The sequence below is a fragment of the Lutjanus erythropterus genome, chromosome 1 (assembly GCF_056507025.1).
Source record: "Lutjanus erythropterus isolate fLutEry1 chromosome 1, fLutEry1.hap2, whole genome shotgun sequence".
Classification (NCBI taxonomy): Eukaryota; Metazoa; Chordata; class Actinopteri; order Lutjaniformes; family Lutjanidae; genus Lutjanus; species Lutjanus erythropterus.
The window spans coordinates 18,905,422-18,927,850 of NC_139317.1; the positions used below are offsets into that span (position 1 = coordinate 18,905,422).

General features: G+C 41.4%; 1 protein-coding gene across 10 annotated transcripts in view; it reads right to left on the reverse strand.

The window, feature by feature from the left end:
- Positions 1-22,429, reverse strand: part of cbfa2t3 (CBFA2/RUNX1 partner transcriptional co-repressor 3) — a 65,487-nt gene that overhangs the window by 26,255 nt on the left and 16,803 nt on the right. For 2 of the 10 annotated variants that reach the window (XM_084715776.1, XM_084715785.1), the window contains exons 1-2: positions 14,449-15,107; positions 2,666-2,821 (exon numbers count right to left, since the gene is read on the reverse strand). In XM_084715776.1, coding sequence (XP_084571902.1) covers positions 2,666-2,821; positions 14,449-14,929 — 637 coding nt within the window. In that variant the 5' untranslated portion in view covers positions 14,930-15,107. Of the gene's footprint in view, positions 1-1,655; positions 1,785-2,665; positions 2,822-14,448; positions 15,112-19,450; positions 19,632-22,429 lie in introns of those variants that run through there. The other 8 variants (XM_084715808.1, XM_084715816.1, XM_084715824.1 and 5 more) reach the window with 7 other exon arrangements.

Here is a 22,429-nt window from a genome sequence, read left to right on the forward strand (position 1 = left end):
AAAACACACATGTATATCTCCCTTGTCCACTCCAGGGAATATCAGTCCGACTTGTTTTGATAAGATATCTTAACATTTTTTTCATATTCATAAACCGCATTTATCGCAAATCGCTTTTACTGTCATGGGAAAATCAATCAAACTGGTGTCGGTTTATTTATTTTAACAATGGCGTTTATCTGTTTAGATTAGTTGTTTAGTTGTTCAACATTCTCGTTCCCAGGGTTCCTCTGCGGCACGCTTGTTGCTGGGTCAAGGGTCTGAGAACACATATGGACTGACCCATGTGATCCCAACAGGCAGCACTTGTGTTCTGGTTTTAGAGAGAGAGGGAGAGAGAGGTGCAAGGAGAGAGCTCCACTGCTGACCGCCCGCCACAACAGGTGAAACAACATGGCTTGTCATTGCTATATAGGGAAGAAAGTAGTCCACACACACCGCCATCGCCACCCCGGGCCACCGACGCCCAACCAGCTGGTAAACAACACAGACACACATAATGCTGCCACAGCCGCACTTGCACATGCGCTCAAAGACACTTGTCCCACGAGCAAGGGCATTCTGCACACCAAAAGACACATACTCACATAGATAGATGCTTGCAGAGACACACACCTGACACACAAGTGACTTCAACACTTGTCCACCAGAACGGGGAAGAAACACATATTTGGAATTTCTCTCCCTTTACACAAGCAGATAAAGTGTTCATGACAGTTGGCCTAGGAGGGACAAATGGCTGCAGTCCATTGTGAATGGCTTCTGAGGTGCTGCAGTAATTAATTCTAAATTAGTGGGTGAATCACTTTACTTTATTATATCACAGATCTTAACGACACATTGAAAGATAGTTGTCGAAATATTGTTGTAAAAAGAGTTAAATTTCTCTTTCAAACTCAAATTTAATACAGTTTTAAGGATTTTTGGGACAGTTTTGCTTTTATTTGACAGCTTATTGACAGTAAACAAAGAGAAAAATGGATGGGAGTTGATCCCCAACAAAGGTTTCTGACTTGAATTAAACATTGTGAACACAGTGTATGATATGCACCTCTAAGCCATTGGTTGCCCCAATTTAGTAGTGGTTTAACCTGGATGCCAAAATGGCATTTGACCTACAAATGAGTATCTGTGCTTTGATATGCATGTCAGCTCTGTAGAGAAGCATTATTTGTATTAGGCCTAATGTATATTGCACTTTTGGAGCTGATGCTGACAGTAATACCAGTGAGTAAAAAAGCTCATATCAAGATATTGGTCAATATTCTTTATACAAATTACAATAGTCAGAATGTAATATGATATAATATCAGGACAGTCGAACAGTAAGCTTTGGCTGATATTTTTATTAATCATAAATAACAAATTAATAAAAAAAAGCACAAATAGAGCAACATATATGTATATATTAAGCCTGAATTAAGAAAAAGGATCAAATGTACATAAAAGGCTGCCTATAAAGCTAACAAAAACAATCCACATTAAGTTCAGTAACAAAAACTTTTTATATAGGAACATATCAGACAACATATATAGCCTGATATAGCTGTGATAGGCCACTATCGGACCAATAATATTGGTAAACCGATATATTGATCAACCTCTAATTTGCAATGATGTAGATATTAGCTCTGGCTATCCTCTCCAATGCTTACTGTGAAATGAAGAGTTAGAGCTGTTCCAGCGATGGGTTGCTGGTGCCGTATGCCTAGCAGATCACTTTTTTTCTCACACCTGCCTGGTCAACGGCCTGCTGACATGATTCTTCAGCACGATAGGATCATCTTAAAGTCAAAGAAAACACGTATCTCATAGTATGTAAGCTAAACAGCTGTGGGTCATGTAAAACTAAGCAGTTTGTGGTAAAGGTTTTGGACACAAACAATAGACACAAATTGGGTTTCTTCACCTTTTCCAAAGTCAATTACAAGTTCTTGTCGAGCATTTTCAAGGTGCGTTTTCATGCTTTTCCTGCACCTTACAGCTGCAGTAAATTATCTATTTATATGCACATACTCAAAATGATTATACAACTTCTTCACATTAAATGAAAAGTTATTGTGTTATAAGAGATTATGTTTCGTGATAGTATTCTACAGAAAGGTGACAAATTAAAGTAAAACAAAGCAAAAGTAGACTTAGTATCGTTGAGCCAACATAAAACAATTACTCAATCACTAGACAAATTATTTAACTTTCTTTTTTGCCTTCCAATTTTTGCTTTCAAGCCACTGCTCATTAAAATTGCAGTGTCTCAGCATGCTGTCATCTGTTAGCCTCCCACTCACTGTTTCATCAGAGGGCACACATCAAAAAGACGGACAGATCACATTAAGCATAGCCACAAAAATGGAGTGGCAAGCCAGGCTTGAGTGGAATCATCTTAATTTTGGGCAAGAGGAAAAAGAAATTAGGTTTGCTCCTACTCTTCATTTTCCTATGTAAAAAAGTGAACTATTCACTCAGAAAGTGATTTATTATGAAATTAGTACAACTACAGTTTCAAGCTGTTTCAAGCACTTTTAAAGCCTTTTACACACTACATTAAAATTCAAGTGTTTTCAAGGATCCGTACTAACCTTACTTGGACAATGTTTACTGTATGAACTCAACTTAAGGTGACATTAATATCAGAATAATAGTTATAAATAGGAAGGGTCCTTACTTGATTTACTGGTAGTAGGGGTGAATGAGGCATTGCGATTGGTTGCTTGGCTGACAGCCGGGGGTGGAGGAGGCATGGTGGGTGGGGTGGACCTGGGCTGGGTTTTCACATCCGCAGGTGAATCTGGCATTGTTCCAACCTTCTGCACTCTGCTACCTGCGATATGAAAGAAAGGAGAAAAAGAAAAACAGAGACAGTCATCAGGATGGAGCTCCAGCGTGGATAAAAAAAAAATAAAAAATCATACTTTCAAAGTGGAGACAGCTGGTTGAGGAGGAGGAGTACACTGACATTTTCACCTGGGAACCATTGATTGTTTCCTTAAACCAAAAGCCCCATAAAAAGAACCAAAACAAATCAATGCAGGGAGTGGAAATGAATCCAAACTTGTATTGTGTCTCTCTGGTTGGAGATTCATGGGCCTGGGAGACATACAGTAACACCTGCTCACTCGCTCAGCTGCTGCTGACTGAGAGCCCCCCGCTACCCCCTTCTCCTCCCTCTCTCTCCTTCACACACACACACACACACACACACACACACACCATGCTCTGACATCCCAATCAGTGCCCCTCCACTGTAACCTCCAACCCTCAGACACACACACACATTCACATGCACACACTCCTCCCCGCCTGTCCCCTCTCGTCCCCTAGCTCAGACAGCCGGCTTGACAGCCAGTGACAAGTGCAGCTGGATCTGCTGCTGTCCATCACTGCGGACGGGCTTTCAGCAGACCTCCGTCCTGCTACCAGGAGCTCGGCTGTCCTCTGCCAGACACCCTGCCAGGACCAAACAAGGCAAGGCCAGGCTCTGTGGCGTGAAGGGGATGGATGGTACAGCGAGGGACACGAGAAGAAAACATGACACGGGGTGGATGTTTCCACGGCCGCAAGCATTTGGGAGGACTGGTGCTTTACATTCTGTGTTTGGGGCCTCAGGCAGTCTATACATGTACAATGTGTCTTTTACAAAAACATTGTCATTCACAAAACTACAAGTCAGACTATACAGTAGGGCTTCACAATATTGTAAAAAAAATATTACTGTGATTATTTTTGACACATAATAGGACTGTGATTTACTATTAGAAGAAATTATAATTTTTTCCTCAAAATTTTCATTCTCACTGGAAAAAAAAAACTATTAGATGATGATGTGATGAAGTGACATTTGTTAGGGTCTGTACTAAAAAAAACATTTTCTTATATCTAAAGCCAGTTTATCTCTGCAGCTCCATGGCCCTTCATTATAAGGCTATTTTGTCACATTTTTCCTCTATCATAAAATTGCAGCTTCTGCGTCCACCTAAAAAAAAATCAATATCAGTGTAAGTGTACGCTACATTTAGAATATTTTCACCACTTTACCTTGCTGTCAGACAGCCTTTACCAACGGGAAACCACTGTTATAAAAGCCAAATGCACTCTCCAAACCAACCAAACTCCATGAGTGAAATCAGTAGTTTTTTCCTACCGGAGCTCAGCAGTTGCCGATCTACTGCTGCTTCCATCTGTTAGTTATTGTGCGACTACAGTGATTTTAAAAGGATAGTTTGTATCCACCAGTCACACAATAACACAAACAACCCATTGGATCAAGGCAGCAGTAGACCAGCACGAGGTAAAGTTACTGATTTCTCCCATGGAGTTTAGTTGGTGTGGAGAGAGCAATATCTGGCTTTTATAATGGTGGTTATAAAGGTTATAAAGGTTGTCTGATGGCAAGCAGAATGGTGAAAATATTCTAAATATAGCATACACTTAAACAGATTTTAAGTAGCTACAATACCTTTCATCCTCTGCTTCTCCAAACTTTAACCCTTTAACTGTGCAGTCCTACTATACAGTATACACACTGTATAAATAAGCAGGACGTCTGTTATTCAGTGAAAGACAGCGTTGGCTGTCCTTCTGTCTATGTGTCTGTCTCTCTGTCAGTGCAGCTGCTGGATCCAGATTCTCCTGCAATGTAAACCTTAGCTGAGAGGTGTGATGACTTTTGCAGCCTGTGACACGATCGCTTTAGAGTATGTGTACATATGCGTAACTGGCAGAGAGCGCTATAAATGTGTACTGTGCAATGAAAAACAATTAAATAAATACACAGTATGGTTTATATATATATATCTCAGTACAGAAATGTGTTTACTTCTGTACTAGTGCTACACACCACTATTAAGTGTAGTAAACATATGCATTTATTATGAAAGAGTAAGGTGAGAGACAGCCCTCTTCTGTGCTCCAGCAAGGCAGATGTAAACCCCATTGGGCACTTTATGTGACATTCATTGATTCCCAATAACTCTCCTTTGTTTTGCTTTAAGCTGACCCTTAATGCATTACAAGAGAATGAGAGAAAGAATTAACTCAAACATGGCACCCAAACAAAAGCTAATCAAAAGTGTTAGTTTATACTCTCATATACACAGAGTACAGGTCACTGCCAGAATGGCCTTGCCAGACACTGGGCTTCTGCAAATAACACAGGGAAGGGTGATTCTAGTAGTCAGAAATTACCCGTTGTTATACTTCTAATGATAAAATAATCATACCATCACTTAAATGATCAATTAAATGAGCAAACTACTTCAATGTGGTGTTTTGGAGGGATTTTAGACCATTTTTCATCAACTCTGGAGCGTAAAAATGGTTAAAGGTTGCACAAAAAACTGTCTAGTAAATGGCATGAACCCCAAACTTGCAGCAATAACTTGTCACATAATTGATCACGGGAATAGCTATCAAATACTTCCATCATAATGTTCTAAGCACTCTAAACTTTCAAAATTTGAATAGGGGCCTAACCAAAACAAATTTATTACAAATTTATGACTAGAAAAACACAACAGTCAGTGCTGAGCTGCATCTCAAATTAATCTTCAGGTTCCCACTTTTCAGATGATGTATTATAATTTCTATGTACAATATATTGCTGATCTTCTATCAAAGACTGACTCCCTCTAAACAAGGCAGAAGAGGGTCTGCAGTAGAGAGGGGTGGAGTGGAAGAGCATACACATGAACGCTGTTTCAACACCTCTTTTACAGCTGTAAAAGCACTGTAGTCACCAAACTAACATATTAAATCACTTTGCAATAATGTGCTTTTCACTTTAGTCAACTCCACAAAACTCCTGCCTCAGTCGGCTTAAGTCCGTGGCGTTAGCCTATTTCTGAGAGCTCATGTGGATGCGTTCAACAGCTGGTGTCTGTATTTAAAGAGTGCCACTCTGGAGTGTGCTGCACGAGGGCCATTGACACAGTGATCCTCAAGAACACGAGGGCCGCTCCGCTGTTTGCCCCATGCGAGACGCTCGGAACATAAACACACAAGGTTGTAGATCGAGGCAGACGGGGGGTGGGGTGGGGGGGGGTGGCTTGCTGGTATAAATAGATGCAGCCATTCTCTTCTAAAGAACCCTACACACACAAACAAGCCCCCTGTGCTGCTGATTTGGCGGACTGCTTCCTGCAGTTAGACAGCCATATGGTTCACTAAACCTCCTCTTTGACCAAATTTAGTGTGTCACTGTATGCAGAGTGGACTGTAGGATTATATCCAGTAAACAATTATACTAGTGTAGACTGTAGTTAATTTGTCTCCATATTGATATATTGATAGTCCGAAGCTCAGAGGTGGAAGTAACATATTATAACTACTTATATTACTCAAATTAGGTCTCTTTCTGGGCACTTGTACTTTTAGGAGTATTTTTTCTGGTCTGTAATTTTACTTGTACTTAAGTATGCATTACATTATGTAATCTAAGTAGTTGATTTTAAAATCAGTATTCACTTCTGAAGTTCTGAGATAGGTCTACAATTTTAATTTACACCCAAACCTTTAATTTTTCATTTTCGCATTTTTGTTGCCAATAAGGCTACATGAGCCAATGAAAACCATAACGTCAACATTTTTCTCAGAAGTGGATCTACGCCCAAGCATACAGACAAAAAAAAAAAAAAAAAAAAAAAAATGCTGCAGCAGGCAAAGGCTTGGTTAGACTGAGGATTTGGAGAAACAGCCCCTTATGGCAGTTAAACAGTGAAAAAGTAACTCAGACCCTTGGTAGCTCTTGAGAAAAATACTTTTACTCTATTACTGTTATACATTTAAGTGTTTTCTTAACACCAGCATTTTTACTTGTAGTTGAGTAACATTTCAATAATGTAACAGTACCTCTTTTGCCTGAAGCTACACTCAAATGAACAATGGCTGGACACGCACACGATCAAAACATCAGGAGGGTGATAAAAAACCAAAATGCTTTCAGGACTTTCTCTGTTTACAACACAGCTATTTTGTCACTTTGTCACCTCTCCCCACGAGGAGAGGAGAGGAGAGGAGAGGAGAGGAGAGGAGAGGAGAGGAGAGGAGAGGAGAGGAGAGGAGAGGAGAGGAGAGGAGACGAGAGGAGAGGAGACGAGAGGAGAGGAGACGAGAGGAGACGAGAGGAGAGTGTGTTTGCCGCTCCCACCGTGGGATTATAGACAGCTGTTTAATCTGACCAGCTACAGGGACAGGGCACACACACACACACACACCAGGCTCTGGATTTCACTTTTAATACATTAGGAAGTCTGCTAGGTCTGCCACCCCATCTGTGGCCATTTGTGCTCCCATTGTGCTTTGTGCTGAAGGACGAAACACTCAAAGCGACAGAAGCAGAGAGGGAGAGAGACTGGTGTACCAGGTAAAACAGACCTGTGTTTAAGGTCCAGGGCTTTATTACGCACACAAAAAATCCAAGCAGCTTGGCCTATCCTACATTAAGTTTCAGAGATGTGAAACATCCTGTCTTCCTTTCTGTGCCCTATCCTGCAGAAATCTTGTAACTGTGCAAGAACTAGAACCAGAACTGTAAATTCAGTTCTTCAGCTGATGCTCATTCTGTCATGTATCTGAGTTTACAATGTACATGAGAATGCCCATATCCTTGGCAACGGCTGGCTAGCAAGCTGCTATAATGGAATAAAGACACGGGACGGGCGTTCACTTTCAGTTTTGATGAGTCGGAGGCATGAACTGTTTCAGTGGTGGACAGGAAACAGATACATTTTCTAAACAGTATCAGCATAGGATCAGGAATCACATCTATCAAATTCAAATTCAGTCAATATATGCCCATTAATTTATGGTCGGGGAAATTTAAAGTGGCATCATAGGGTCTAAGTAGACTTTGTGTTTATGTTGTTTTTCATCTTCATTATCATTGCTATCCACACCTAACAACATTGATTCTGCCATTTTTGGCCATGACTTTGAATTTAAAACAAGGGGGTTAATGCCATCTGAACTTTGTAACCCTAATTTAGGAAAATATTCAGTTAGGACAGTTCTGTTATGCAACGGTTCTCAGCAAGAGGGTCCTGATTTAATTTCTTGTTGTGGAGAATAAAATATACATGAATAGAACATACTGTGGTAAGCAGCATGGAATGAGAGCCAGAAAGGAGCTATCAGTGACATCAGGCCCTTCAGTATATTGTAATATGCAAAATACAGTTAGGACTAAGGACTACTGATGTTTAAAACTGTAAATCAGCACAAAAATGACGGTTACCAACATAAACCACCATGTTCTGAACAGAGACAAACACTAACAACTAAGTTAAACATGCATTTTGTAACATAAAATGGTAAAACTAACTAACTATTCAGTCCAGCAAGCATGATGGGAAATAATGACCATGTTGACGGAGGAATGTTTTTCTTTTTCAATTACATCACCTGTACCACAGATATAAGTTTGCTAGCTTTCATGAGTTATACAGTCTTGGGCAGATGGAGGGTGGGGGTTCACAAACTCCACCGCAGTTTTTCTTGGGGGGTCGCAACAAAAAAGGTTGAGAACCCCTACTGTAAAATAGATAAAACCCTGTCCTAAGATTAGATAGGATTTTTTCCTAAATGCAGTTAGGAAACATACTTCTGTAATACTGAAAGACCTAAATGTCATCCTAAACTGAGATAAGACTTGTCTGGCCCCAGGTCTGGACCATGCTCGTGCTCCCGTCTGCATAGCTGCACAGGGTTTTTATCTTAACACTCTGAGAGGAGCCACTTTGTGATCAATACAGCTGAGAATAGATCCGCTCAGGATACAGATACGTAGCTGTTTGTCACAAGCACTCACTACTGAGATCATGCTAAAAACAATGTGATACAATCATTACCTACCTCTCTGCCGCTGACTGCGTCTGTCTATGTTTCTCCACTCTCTGAACAGCTGTATGTCTGCACATTTGACGTAATTGGGGCTAAAAGATTGCTCACCAAAGAAACAGTCTGAGTTCTAAAAATGTTCTCTGTCTTCTGCTTTCCCCTTGTGCCATGATGAAACAAGATGAAAAACAATTCACTGCGAGGCACACAAAACCACAGATCATGTACTGTACAACCGCACACACACACACACACACACACACACACACACACACACACTGCACAGTGCTTTGTCTAACTTTCTGAAGCCATTCTGATATCTCTTTATACATTTAAGGACATATGCCATCACCAAAGTCCTTAAAAACAAACACACATGCGCACAAATAAATGCTATCATCTAATGACAAGCCATTAGAAGACCATTCAGATACATTGTGGTCTCATTTCACATTGGCATATGTCCGTGTGTTGACTGCATGTATATATGCGTGTGTGTGCATGTGTGTTCGTGCTTCCACTGGAAATACAGCTGCAACTTATTAGCTTTAGCTAACCACTGCAGAACAGTCCCCTTAAATCCCCCCTGTCTATTCAATCTCTCGTACTCTGCAGAGACTCTCGTCAGTGACCACAGAGGCCTAAAACTCTCCCTCTGTCTCTCGCTCCTTACATCCCTCCCTCCCCCCGCCCTCCCTCCCACTGTAATTCCCCCAGTCTCCAGGAATGCTGTTGTTTTTAATTTCTCCCAGCTGCTCTGGCTGGCTGCCCGGCCGCCTGCCTTCCCACATCTGTTCCCTATCAGGCCGCTGAGGAGTCCACACAAACAGAGCCTGAGCCCCTGGCCCCCTGCCTCCCACCAGGCCTTCGTATCAAAACATGGGGATTGTAGCCCTGGACCTAAGACTTAGGGGTACAGCACCCACAGCACCCTACAATCTCATACTACCAATGCAAATGCCATCAAAACAAGACGTCTGCTAACATCAGTAAGTTATCATCCTGTAAAATCTAAAAAAAAGTGCTTTCTGTGTCTTTTTTAAAATGAGAAATTAATAATATATTTACTTTAAAAAAACATCTTAAAATGATCATAATATGTCATCATATCCAGGAAACGTTAAGCTGAAATCCTCACTACTCTGACAGCAACACTACAGCCACAGTGCCCCCCTTTGAAATTCCTTTTTTTTTCTTTTTTGACCTTTTGATATTAATCAGAGTTATACAGAATTAATGCTGAATGTTTGCTGAATGAGTACTTTTCTGTTTGTGAGTCACAAGAAATCAATAGTAATCTTGCAGAAGGAGTAGATGTTTGTAACGGTTAAACTGTTACGTACATGGAGTCAGGCAGTAAGGCAGACAGTCACTGAACTCCAATTCCAGTGTGTCTTTTTAGAGCAGCGTCTGTTTTCAGGATAACGGTATATATAGGATTTAAACCTATTTCATATACAGTCTATGGCTCCAATTTGCTATTTTCACTGCTGTGCTCATTTTTGCTGCACAATTGCTACATATTGCTCCTTTATGCCTTGTTATCAGCATGAAGTCTGAACTGTGTCACAGGTAATATGTGATTGTGTGTGTGTGTGTGTGTTTGTGTGTCAGCACACTCTGCTTCTGCAGACAGATCCCAGACTCCACTTCATCTTGAGCTGATTTAGAGTTCAGAGGCTTTAAAGCCCTCACTAATGACAGGGTGGGAGACAGGGCCTGTACAGTGTGTGCACAAACACACTCACACAAATAGATACACAGATGTATGAACACATGCTTGCAAGTTTGCTGGATGCATATGCTCACGCTGTGGACACAAACACATATTTTTCCCCTATGTTACTTGAGAAACCCTGTGATAGTACACATGCAGCGCCGGCTGAGCAAACATGTCGAACAAAAAAAACAAACTGGGTGGTGGGGGTGGAGGGGTTCTCCTTAATAAGCGCTGACAAAAGCACCTCCTGTCTTTGATCAGATTACCATGAGCAAATCAATGACAAGTCGCCACTTTTTTCCAAGTCAAAAAGCTTCAAACATCTTCTTTACAATGGGGAAAACTGGCGAGGAAAAACAAGGATAACTTGAGGACAGGCGGGGAGCGAGGATGGATTGAAGGCAATTTATCCAGAGCCAGAGGTGCTAAGGGTAGAGGAGTTGTACTTGTGTCTCTCTGAGCTGCAGGGATCCTGTCATACAGTGCTTATATCTGTGAAAGCTGTTATTGATGTAATTGTATTGAAGTTCTAGCGACCATCTGTTCTCCTCTGGGAGGGCCCGGCTCCTCTCGTCGGCAGTGAAGTGGTTATGTGCAGCATATCACTGCTGCCGACGTGCTCGCAGAGAAAAAACTTCCTTTTCAGATTTTCCCAACGGCTGCTAATAAAATCCAGATGCTAGACTGGAGCTGTTTCTCCCTCCACCGCTTCCTCCTCCTCCACCCTCTCCATCTTCTGTCCTTCTACATCTCTTCAGTCCCTCCTCCTCCTCATTCTTTCTTGTCCTTCTCTAATCATTTATTTTGCTCTTTCATCTACCTCTCCTCTTTTTCACTCGCTCCCTCCTGCCCCAACGATCCATCCATCCTCGCCTCCTTCTTTCTCTCCAGCCACTAACCCAGAGCCATTCCTAAATAAAGGAAAGTATTTGTGACATTCGGCCGAGGCGGCGGTGCCAAGAACAACTCCCCGGCCAGCCAGACACATCTGGAGTTTGTTAGGACGGCACTGGGCACCGGTACCAACACTGGCTATCCCACCACATGTACACACACAAACACTGGACCGTACACTCTGAGAAATAAGCCCTCCAAAAGGGTTCTTCCTGAAGGGCTGAAGTTCTACTCTGCACCATTTGCTGACAAAGAACCCTTTTTTGAAGAAAGGATTTGTCAAGGGTTCTTTGTGTTATAATATAAAAAGGTTCCTGGTAGAAACCCCTGGTTCTAGATAAAACCATTGGAATACAGAAGAGTTCTCAGTAAAACCCCTCTGGGTGAGTTCCAGATGAAGATAGATAAAACCTTTAGAATACAAAAAAGGTTCTTGGTAAAAAGCCCTGGGTGGGTTCTAACAAAGGGGTTCTCGCTAGAATCCGTGGGTGGGTTCTGGATAAAACCCTTAGAAAACAAAAAGGGGTCTTGGTAGAACCCCCTGGGTGGGTTCTAGATAAAATTCTTAGACTATAGAAACCCCAGACAGGGTTCTGGGATGAACCATAACACCATAGAAGGGTCCTCTGTAGAACAATTCACGGGGGGTCCTGGGTAATAAATTTTCAGGTGGTTAGGTATAACCCTTAGGTAGAACAAGAATAACTCTTTTTGGTTCTAGTTACCACCTTTATTTCGTAGAGCGTAGGAGTAATATAATCATACACAAACTCGCCTGCATACATTCACAATGACTAGCTTGTTGTTTTCATCTCATATTGAAAACTGTAATTCTTCCCAGACAGCCAGCAGCTGTGTGCACGAAGTCTCTGTTGTGCTTGTTTCTGTGTTGAATACACTTCCTCAGCAGCAGTAGAAGAATACAGAGTTTCTATGCATAATTGTGCAAGTACATGACGACTTGCATGTTTTCTGCGTTGGAGTGCACGCATGTTTATTGTGCGTCTGCGTGTATCTGTATCTGTGTGTGTGTGTGTGGCTCCAGGGTCTCTGTGTGAGAGGAGTTGAACACCTGAACATCAATAACTGTCATGTGGGCCACCTGGGACCCCACAGCCAGCTTGCACCATGGGCACACAGCCATCACCAGCACAGCTGCCACAGAGAGCGAGGGGAGGGGAAAGGAGGGGAGGGGGATATGGGGGAGGAAGTAGGAGACAAGAAAGAGACACACACATACACGCACACACACACACACGACTATGTGAGGAGGTGACTGTGCAGATACATCTGGGATGGGTCAGACAGACACGAGAAGACAGAGGGATTTACATGTAGCTTCTGCTCTGCATGATAACTCTCCTTTGTTCCCTCTCATCTACTTCTTCTTCTCCTCGTCCTGTCAGCCGTGCGCCTAATTTTGCCAGCTGAGAGCTCAGCCTCAGGCTGCCACGTTTCAACATCAGATCAGACTTTCTTTCGTCATTCGTCTTTCAGATGAGCTCAGTTAGTGGGCTCCACCAGACAAGACAGAATTCACTTTAATATGCAGCATACTGTTGATATACTAGTATGAAACAGTTCAACGCAACAATGAAATTGTGCCTGTTTTTTTTTATAAGATCTGACCTGACTTAACCCAACTGATACTGCCAAATTTGAGACTAGAGCCCAACCTGAGGCTTTTTTTAAATTCTTATTCAGGGCTGCAATAAATTCTCACACTTAATTTCATCTGTTGATTATTTTCTTGATTAACTGATTAGTTGTTTGGTCTATAAATTTCAGAAAATGGCATCAGTCTTTCCAGTCAGACAGCAGAATTCCAGTATTAAAGATGCAGTAAGCGATTCCAGAGACGGATAGTTTATTGTTGAGTCTCATTCCCAGGTCGTCAAACTTGCTTTAGACTGGTGGCTAGAAACTGGTTGGATGTTGAGTCTCATTTCAAAAATGTAAGTATTTCACAATCTACAAATGAGACTCAAGAATGAGCCTGTTGTGGGATAGATTTTCTCAAGTCTGAAAACGGAGCCAAGAGGAGGAGCAGAAGTCTAGTTTTCTCCCAGACCACTTGACTTGACTACATTATACTTATTATGGAACTTTTTCCTAATGATGCCAAAGATAAACCACAACTTTAAAACTGAACAATATTTTTGATCATTTCAAGTGTATATCATTGACTGTTTTACTCAATAACCATCAATAAGTCACACACACATATATTTAAATGGCAATAAAAAGAAGAAAACCCTGTGTCCCTCTCTCAGAGGATGTTCACAATGAGTGCACTTACATAAATAAGCTCCCCGACCAAAACACCTGCAGCCTCACCCAGCACCAATTAGCTCATCAGGCTTTTAATTACTCTGTTAATTGCGTACAGGCAGCATGAAGGGCAGCCTGGGAATAGGGCAAGGGGGGCCTCCAGAGGACCCAGCCTGACAAGCCTGACAAACAGAGAGGAGGTTTTCCACCAGCAGCAGCCACAACAGAGGAACTCTGGAGGCTGGGAGGAGAATCTAAAACAAGAGACAATATGTAGCTCCAAGTGTCTCATCAGCAGCAGCGGCATCAAGTGATATCACCTCCTGTTCTGATCAGTTTGGCGTGGAGACTGTGAGCTGAGTGATGAGAGAGGCGGGGGGGGGGGGCAGAGACATAGAGGAGAAGAAGTGGGGAGAAAGGAGTGTGGCCATGTAAAGACATCTGTGAGTGGCTACACTACATCTGGATTAGTTCATATTGGTCATAGGAGGGAAGGAGGCGGGGTGGGCTGTGGTTGGAGGGGTGGGTGAGAGGAGCAAGCGTGGGAATGTCCCACTGTTAAGTTTAGGGTATGTGTTGCATTTTGTGGGAGAATTAGGCTGGAGTCTCCACAGAGTGACCTGTCTGTCACAGAGCTCTGCGATAACACAAACATCCTCTAAACTAGACATACACACACTATGACATGAGAAGGACAGCACAAGCATGAGAACTTCTATATTTGTTTTCACCTTGCGTTATTTTTTGGCATTTCTTCTTCATCTTTCTGTGTCTATTGATCTTTTTTAGTGTACCAGTCTGGCCGCCTGTCTGTCTCTCTCCCTCGCAGCAGATGTCCTCCCTCCATCTCATCCAGGAGCAGTGTTTGAGGAGGTGTATCCAGGAAACAGTGGCCGGCGCTCGCTTCCTGTGTGACAGGTGTGCGATGGAGGCCTGACAGCTGCTGTCCTGCTCTCTCTTTCCCTCTCTGTATCCCTCTCTCCTGTTTCTCCCTCTTTCCAGCCAGCTGCAGCAGAGAGCAGCTCTGTTTGTTCTTACGTCACCGCTGCTGCCTGCTGATTTATGGAGCACAAAAGACTTAGATTTGACCCTGGCAACACACACACATACACACACCACAGCAACTGCAGCATCTCCGTCCTTCCTCCTCATAAACTCCAACTCTTTACAAACATCTTCAGGCTCAGTGCGTGACCCTGACCTGGGGAACATACCAATCAAACGTCTTATAACCCTGATTCCAAAAAAGTTTTGATACTGTTTAAAACATGAATAAAAACAGGATGCAATTATTTGCAAACATTTTTTGACCTATATTTAATAGTAAACAGTATAAGGACAACATATTTAATGTTAAAACTGACAAACCTTATAGGGTTTTTTGTAAATATACAATCATCATATTCCAGATGTGTTGGGACAGGGGCATGTTTACTATGGTGTGGTAAAATGTGCAGAATGTGTCTTGGCATTGTCTCATTGAAATAAGCAGGGGCGTCCTTGAAAAAGACTTGTCTGAATGGCAGTGTTTGTTGGTCCAAAATTGTATGTACATTTCAGCACTAACACACCCCCATACCATCACAGATGCTGGCTTTTGGCCAATGATGCTGGAACATGTTGCAGGCATTAAATTAAGAAAGAGTGTATATTTACAAATTGTTTATTAGTTTGAACATAAATTATATTGTCTTTGAACTGTACTCAACTGAATATAGTTGAACAGGATTGGCACATCATTACATTCTGTTTTTATTCAAAGCTAGTTATAAAGTCACTATAAGTGGTCATTTTAAGTAAAGTGGAAAAATCTATCAAAATCTATGCAAGAACAATGCACAAAAAAATGTAAAATTAATATATTTGTTTAACAGGGACGCCAGCTTTTTTGATGATTTGATAGAAAACTGAATGATAGACATTTAGATTTCACTAATGTAATGTTCCCCCATTAATACATTATGCTTCTTGCCAAAAGTGTTGGCAGGTGACTATGAGGATGATTATGAGGTGTTGTGTTGTGACGCTTGACCTTATAAGTTATTGTGGGGTGCTTTATAGTATGTGGTGATTACTGCTATAAAGCCTTGTTAATATTTATGATTGCTATAACTATAATCATACAAATTATGAGCAAAGTATAAGCATAGGCACAGAATATTTGTGTAAGTTAAACAGAATGTATGAATTGCGGCTGCCTATTTTTCTTGCGCTTCTGCTTTGTGCACTGTTAAAAACCTGACACTGAGCTGTCACTTACAGCTAAGATAGGAAAACAAACAGCAGATTAGTCATTCTCCTGCTTGATGTCATGTATTTCATTTCATTCAGTGTTAAATGTCTGCTCCGTCACTGTGGAGCTGTCAGCACTGACAAAACTGTCTGTAGCCTGAACTGCTCCCCAGCCTGCCAGCACTTCTCTCATGCCTCTTCATTTGGCCCGCAGGCACAGTAACAATAGCTCCTGACATTAGCCAGGCATGGGTAGGGTGTTCTGTATTATCCTGCAGGACCCCATAGGTTTCACACATAGACGCACACACAAACCACTGGGAAACAGAATGTGGCAGAGAGGGAGGGGTGGAGGTGGGGAGGGGGGCATTCATGTGACAGGTTAGAGAGAAGCTTTGACAGTTTCTCCATTTAGCCTACAGCCAGCTCATGCTGGAAGCTGCTGAAATAAATACCAGCTACTCCTCTGGGATAGCAGCCGACTACGGGACGCCGTCACAAAAACAGAGCGAGCGGGCGAAGAAAGAGAGTGACTGTGGTGCCAATAACATGCTGATTATGTGAGCTAATTGGCGAATTAAGATGACGACACTGTCATGTTGCGGTCAAAGTAAGTGGACGGCAAACAGAGCCCCTGTTATAAAGGAAAGGAACTGCTCTTTTGAGAATCAAAAAGAGAAAAGTCTGAGAATATGTCAGTGTTTGAATATTTTAATCCATTCCTAAGTTTACTGTCTTAATGTTGCCACTAATTAAAAGGTCAACTATTGACAGTTATAGAATTTAGGACAGAAAACTGGGGCTAAAGTAGAAATAAACTCTGTTTCTGAACAAACAGAAGTGTTTCTATTTTTCTGAAACGTTTAAAAGATTAATGGTGTGTTTGAGGAAAGTCCTATTTTACATTTGGTTTTACAGCCATTGAGTGTTTTTGTTTGCAGGATGAGCTTTTGCAGGGTTTTTTTTTCCGGGTTACATTTAAGTCTTTTAAGACCTTTATAACATCATTAGTAGTTACTGGTCAAATGTTGATGAGGTTTTGTAGTAGTTACAATGTGATTAATACAGTTCTCAAAACAAATACATTTTAAGGCCTAAGATTTCAATTATTGGATTTTAGACTTTTTAAGACTTAGAGGGCCTACAGAAACTCTGGTCTGTAGTGTCAGGGTTGTTTTTTCTAACATCCTGTGTCTATCCTCTTAAAATATCTACTAGAAGCACCACTATATTTCCTATACTTACTATAATGTAGTGCTAAAGTGAACATGAAGCCCATGACAAGCCTGTGATAGATACTACAGTTTTCAGAAGGTCTCTGGACTCGAGCATAATCACAACACTCCCGTTTATATGTATCTCTATGTATATTTACTGTACAGTAGAAACCTTTCCATAAATGATAACTCACAGAGGTCAGAGCACATCACTAATAGGATGATCTCTCTGTGAGGTAGTACTTGAAAGACGGCATGGAAACCATCAAACACACCCCCATAGTGACTTTAAATGCCAGGAGATAACACACTCCTCAAAGTGACCACTGCTCTTTGACGCATCTATAAGATCTCTGACCTTTCTCTTGCTGTACTTCAAATACCTCTGAGAAGGTAAAACGTCCATTTCCAAGGTAAATTAGCGCTTTACACAGGCAACATAATTTATCTGAACTGGTTTGTGTGTGTGTGCGTGTGTGCGTGTGTGTGTGTATGTGTGTATTTAGAGAGAGAGAGACAGAGAGGCAGAGGAAGGAAGGCTGGAGCCGAGATTAAGGTCTGTACAACTAACTGGTAACACAACGGCACTCAGTGGCTCAGCCTCCCATTTGAAGAGAGACGGAACCATCTGTGTGGCACAGGATCTGTTTCCAGGAGATAACGGCTTTTTTAATTTCACAAATACTGTACACGGCAAGGAAGAGAGCGAATGTGAGAGACGTGCCTTCCTTCCCAATCTCTGCATGCATGCTCCTGCGTTGCAGCACTTCCTCAGAGAGACGTCCAGAGAGGACCGCTTTGGAGTGGCGGCCTTAATAACTTCAATGTGTGTTCCTTTGTGCTTGTTTACTCCATGCCTGTGATAAAGGCCTCGGCATGGGGCAGAAGGAGGAAAGGGAGGGATTCATTCTATCAGGTAGCGGCGGCGATATGGACTTCCCATTTTCTCCATTGGCCTGTCCATTTGGCATGATTAAAACAGAGCTCAGTGCTACTGTAGATTAGCCCAGCTGTTTCCTGTGTCTGACTCTGATCTGAACACACTTCCTACCGTGAAGCAGAGAGGGTGGGAGGTGAGGAGGTGGCGCGGGGAGAATGGGACATGGAAGAGAAGAGGGTCAGCGCGAGGTCAGAGGTCAGTGGGCAAGTGAGGAAGTAAAAGGTGAGGAGGGAGAGCAGGAGGTGAAATAGGCACAAGATGAGGAAGGGAGGAGGAGGAAGTGTTTCTTTTCAAGGGTGTAGCTGTCAGCAATTCAGATACACACACACTGTAAAAATAAACGATTTTATTTGTTTTAATTTAATTTGACCGAATATGAAAAGACAAGTTGAGATAATTTTGTAATGATTCAAAACAAATAAACGTCTCTAGTCAAATAAACTTTAAATTAATTAATTGGACATTGATACTCATTAGACTGGAAATATGATCAATAAGCTTAAGACAACCAACAACCCTCCAGTCACACTGATGTATAACATTCAATATTTATTATAATATAGACTCATAAATTTAAGGTGGTAAGGGTTTCATCATCATATGTTTTCTTCAAACTACATTGTATAAAATAGAAGGGTCTCAGGAGAGTTTTAACCCTCACACAATGCACACTGGGAAGTCTGCTAATACACTGATTAGATTTATTTAGAAACTTAATTTGAAATAATTGAAATCTGTACAATATATTTCCTCAACTGATCAAGTCGAAAGACCCATGTTTATGAGTTCTGAAGTGTTCTAAAATAAATAAAATATTAACTTTAATTAATTTGAATAAATAAAACTTGTTTGTTTATGTCATCTTAATGAGAAAAGATTACTTGATTCCGCTAAATTCTTGTATGATCTTTTACAGTGTACAGCACATATGAATTTATCAATTGTGACATTTGTTTGCAATTGCATTCATGATTGAGCATTTCAGTGCTCTGAAAATGTGCCTCCCTTTTGAAATGTGTAATTGAGGATGCTATTTATCCGTGCTGTATATGTTGAAGTAATTTTAGTAAAACGTAGATTCAATTCAACAAATAATTTCCAGAAATGCTCAGCCATAAATGTCACAGATAAGGAGCATTTCACCTAATCTGCATGCAAGGAAATCTTCATAAAAAACAGCTTATAATTGAGGTGGATGCAAAACAACATTATGACTAACTAGCAGTGAGGAAATGAGGACTTTGTGTGTGTAACTATATGTTATTCTTGGGAATCTGAGTGGATATGTGCACATGTAGGGGAGTGAACGAGCAAAAGAGAGAAAGAGTGATATTTCACACACACATTTGGGGTTTTACTTGGCCTCCACCCTCTGCTCTGCTCCCACGCTGTGGCGTCAGCAGGCCAGCCATCTAGCGAGTGTGTTTCTCATTCCATCAGATGTTGGGAAGCTGTTCACTTCTCCGCTCTAGTCTCTGACATTCTCCATCTCCCCTGAGAGGCTGGGCAGCCTTGTCACAGTAATGTCAAACACATGTGGAACAGACCAGGGCAGAGCAGACCAACACACACACACACACACACACAGGACAGAGGATGGAGCAGGAGGCAGCCAGAACCACACTGGTCTTTCCCACTGTGTGTATAAGGATAAACAGCAGTGAAACCATAGAGATGCAGCACCGGGAAAGTCACTTCATCACTCTTTAAGTCACTTACTTGCACCAATATTCACACAAAAACACACAAATTTACACACTGATGTCATTAAAGTCTTCAAATGTACAGTCAGTACACTGTGTTAAAGGGATAGTTTGGATTATTTGATGTAGCATTCTATGAGGTCTCCAGTTTAAAGGAAGCAGAGAGGGACACAAGCACAGAAGCTAAGCAATGAACTGCTGTGGACAGGGTCAGCAGCAAAACATACTTTAGCCACTTAAAAAAGGTCCACATAAAAAGTATTTGTATACATACATACATGTATATATATCACTTTAAGTTTATGCTATATTTAGAGTATTTTCATCACCTTAGTTTGCACCAGACAGCCGTTTCTGATGAGAAAACCACTGTTACAGAAGCCTAATATCACTCATTCCAAATCAACCAAACTCTATAAGCAAAACCATTTACTTTACGTCACAGAACACAGGAGCTGCTGGTCTGCAGCTGCTTCGATCTGTGCAATGTTTGGTGAATCTAAACTATTCTTTCAAAACGCTCGAGTCACACAATAACAAACAAACGATCAGATTGAGGCAGCGGTAGACCAGTAGCTCCTGAGTTCTGCAAGGTAAAAGCACTGATTCTGCCTGTGGAGTTTGGTTGGTTTGCAGAGAGCGATATTTGGCTTCTATGATGTTGGTTTGCCATCAGAAAAGGCTGTCTGATGGCAAAGTAAAGCAGTGAAATATTCGAAATATAGCGTACATTTAAACTGGTATTGTCAACAGCAGTGCATTGCTTAACTTCAGTGCTCCTCTCTGCTTCTTCAAACTGGCGTAATGACTGCTATTTACTGTAGGTAATACACTGACGATCAATAAGGACCTCATTCAACCCCACTTCAAATAATCCAAACTATGCCTTTAATTTGTCATCCTGAACACAGAAATACCAAATAACCAAAAGTCAAACAACTCTCACAGCCCTTCACTGTCTCCTCTTTAAAAACCATACCAATTAAGTGGTCTGCCATTTTTACTTCTATCATGAACACACACACTTACAGCAATGTACGAACACTCGTATTACCAACAATTACGGCTTCCCCAGTTTCATCCTTCTGCAGCTATTTCTTCTCCATGGCACAAACTAAACATAGGGTCTACTTTCCCCTCTTATTTAAAAACTATCTTTATTTGAAGCTAATGTTCTCACCCTGGAGGCAGAGCTATGTGACTGCCTACAATCAGCGAATCTGAGAAAAAAATAGTCCCCTTTACTCCAGTCGCCAAATAAATACACAATTTGGAGTGCAGAAACATAAACAACATTTAAATCGGTCCCTGAAACATATTTCCACACGTCAAAAGGCACAAATATGAACTCTACACACCAATCAAAGTGTTTTGAGTCATTTCATGTACTGTTTGTATAAGAATAGTGTTGTTAGAAGGGGAAATTAGGTTGACTCTTTAGTTTAATATATAGACAGAGGGTCTGTTTGGGTCCCACTCACTCACGCACAAACATAAAAATAAATAGGCCACACATGCACTGTATAACTCTGTGTTATTGTAGGAGCTTATAAACACCCTGATGGAAAAGACTATATAGCATAGCTTCCAACTTTGGAGTCGGGTTCCTCTACGTGACTGCCAATAAATCTGAAGGTTCATGAGATGACTGACTGTGCAGAAAGAAGATGAGGAAGGAGAAATAAACATTTTCTCCTTCACAAAATTGTATATATTCTCTAATGTCTTGCTTTTTCTCTTTCCTGTTTAGTTTTACATCTTTGGTTCAGCAGTTCACAACGAACATATGATGAGGATCACAAGCAGAGGTGGCTCCTTTTCACATGATATCAGATACGACCCTGTACGTACGTGTTTGTTGACTTTCAGGAGGCCCATACTGTACACACACAGACACACAGGCCTGATGTCTTTGGCTTGTGTTGACCGCTTTGGCTTGTCTTGTTTGTGATGGCCCAGGTGTCTGTGTTGTGCTGACCACCTGACCGGCTCGCTGTGCGCTCACAGCTCCCGCCCACCCGAGGCCATCTGCTCCGCTCATTAATTAGGAGACAGCCAGTTTCACCTGCACTGCCCGCATTTAGATTACAATAATTACCACACACACACAAAGTACACTCAACGAGCCCACACACTCGTACAGTAAACACCAAAACACATATCCTGCAGCATCAAGGCTTTTCTACTCGCACCAGATGACACTGTTAGACTGAGATGATGAAAAATGACTTTCACCAGCTAAAACGCTTGATATGTAACTCGCTGACAAACTATATAGTTAACATTGGCACGTGCAAGAGTACAGAAAATATTGTGTCTTTGATACCTTGATGGTAACACATTTGTCATGATGTGCCTGAAATAGCAGCAATGAATCACAGATTAATAAAACAAGAAGAAAACAAAAGTATGTGGTTCTTCTGTCAACAACACTATAACGCAAAACTTTTATTTTTGCACACATTTTTCATGAGTTGAAGTAAAAGATCTAAGCTGCTTGTAAAGCCACCAGAATGATAGGTCATTGCTGAGTCTCATTGCCAGGATGTCAAATACCGACGTTTTGGGTTGATGAAAGGTCCCAAATCACTTGATTAGAAAATAAGGAAAACAGGCAAAG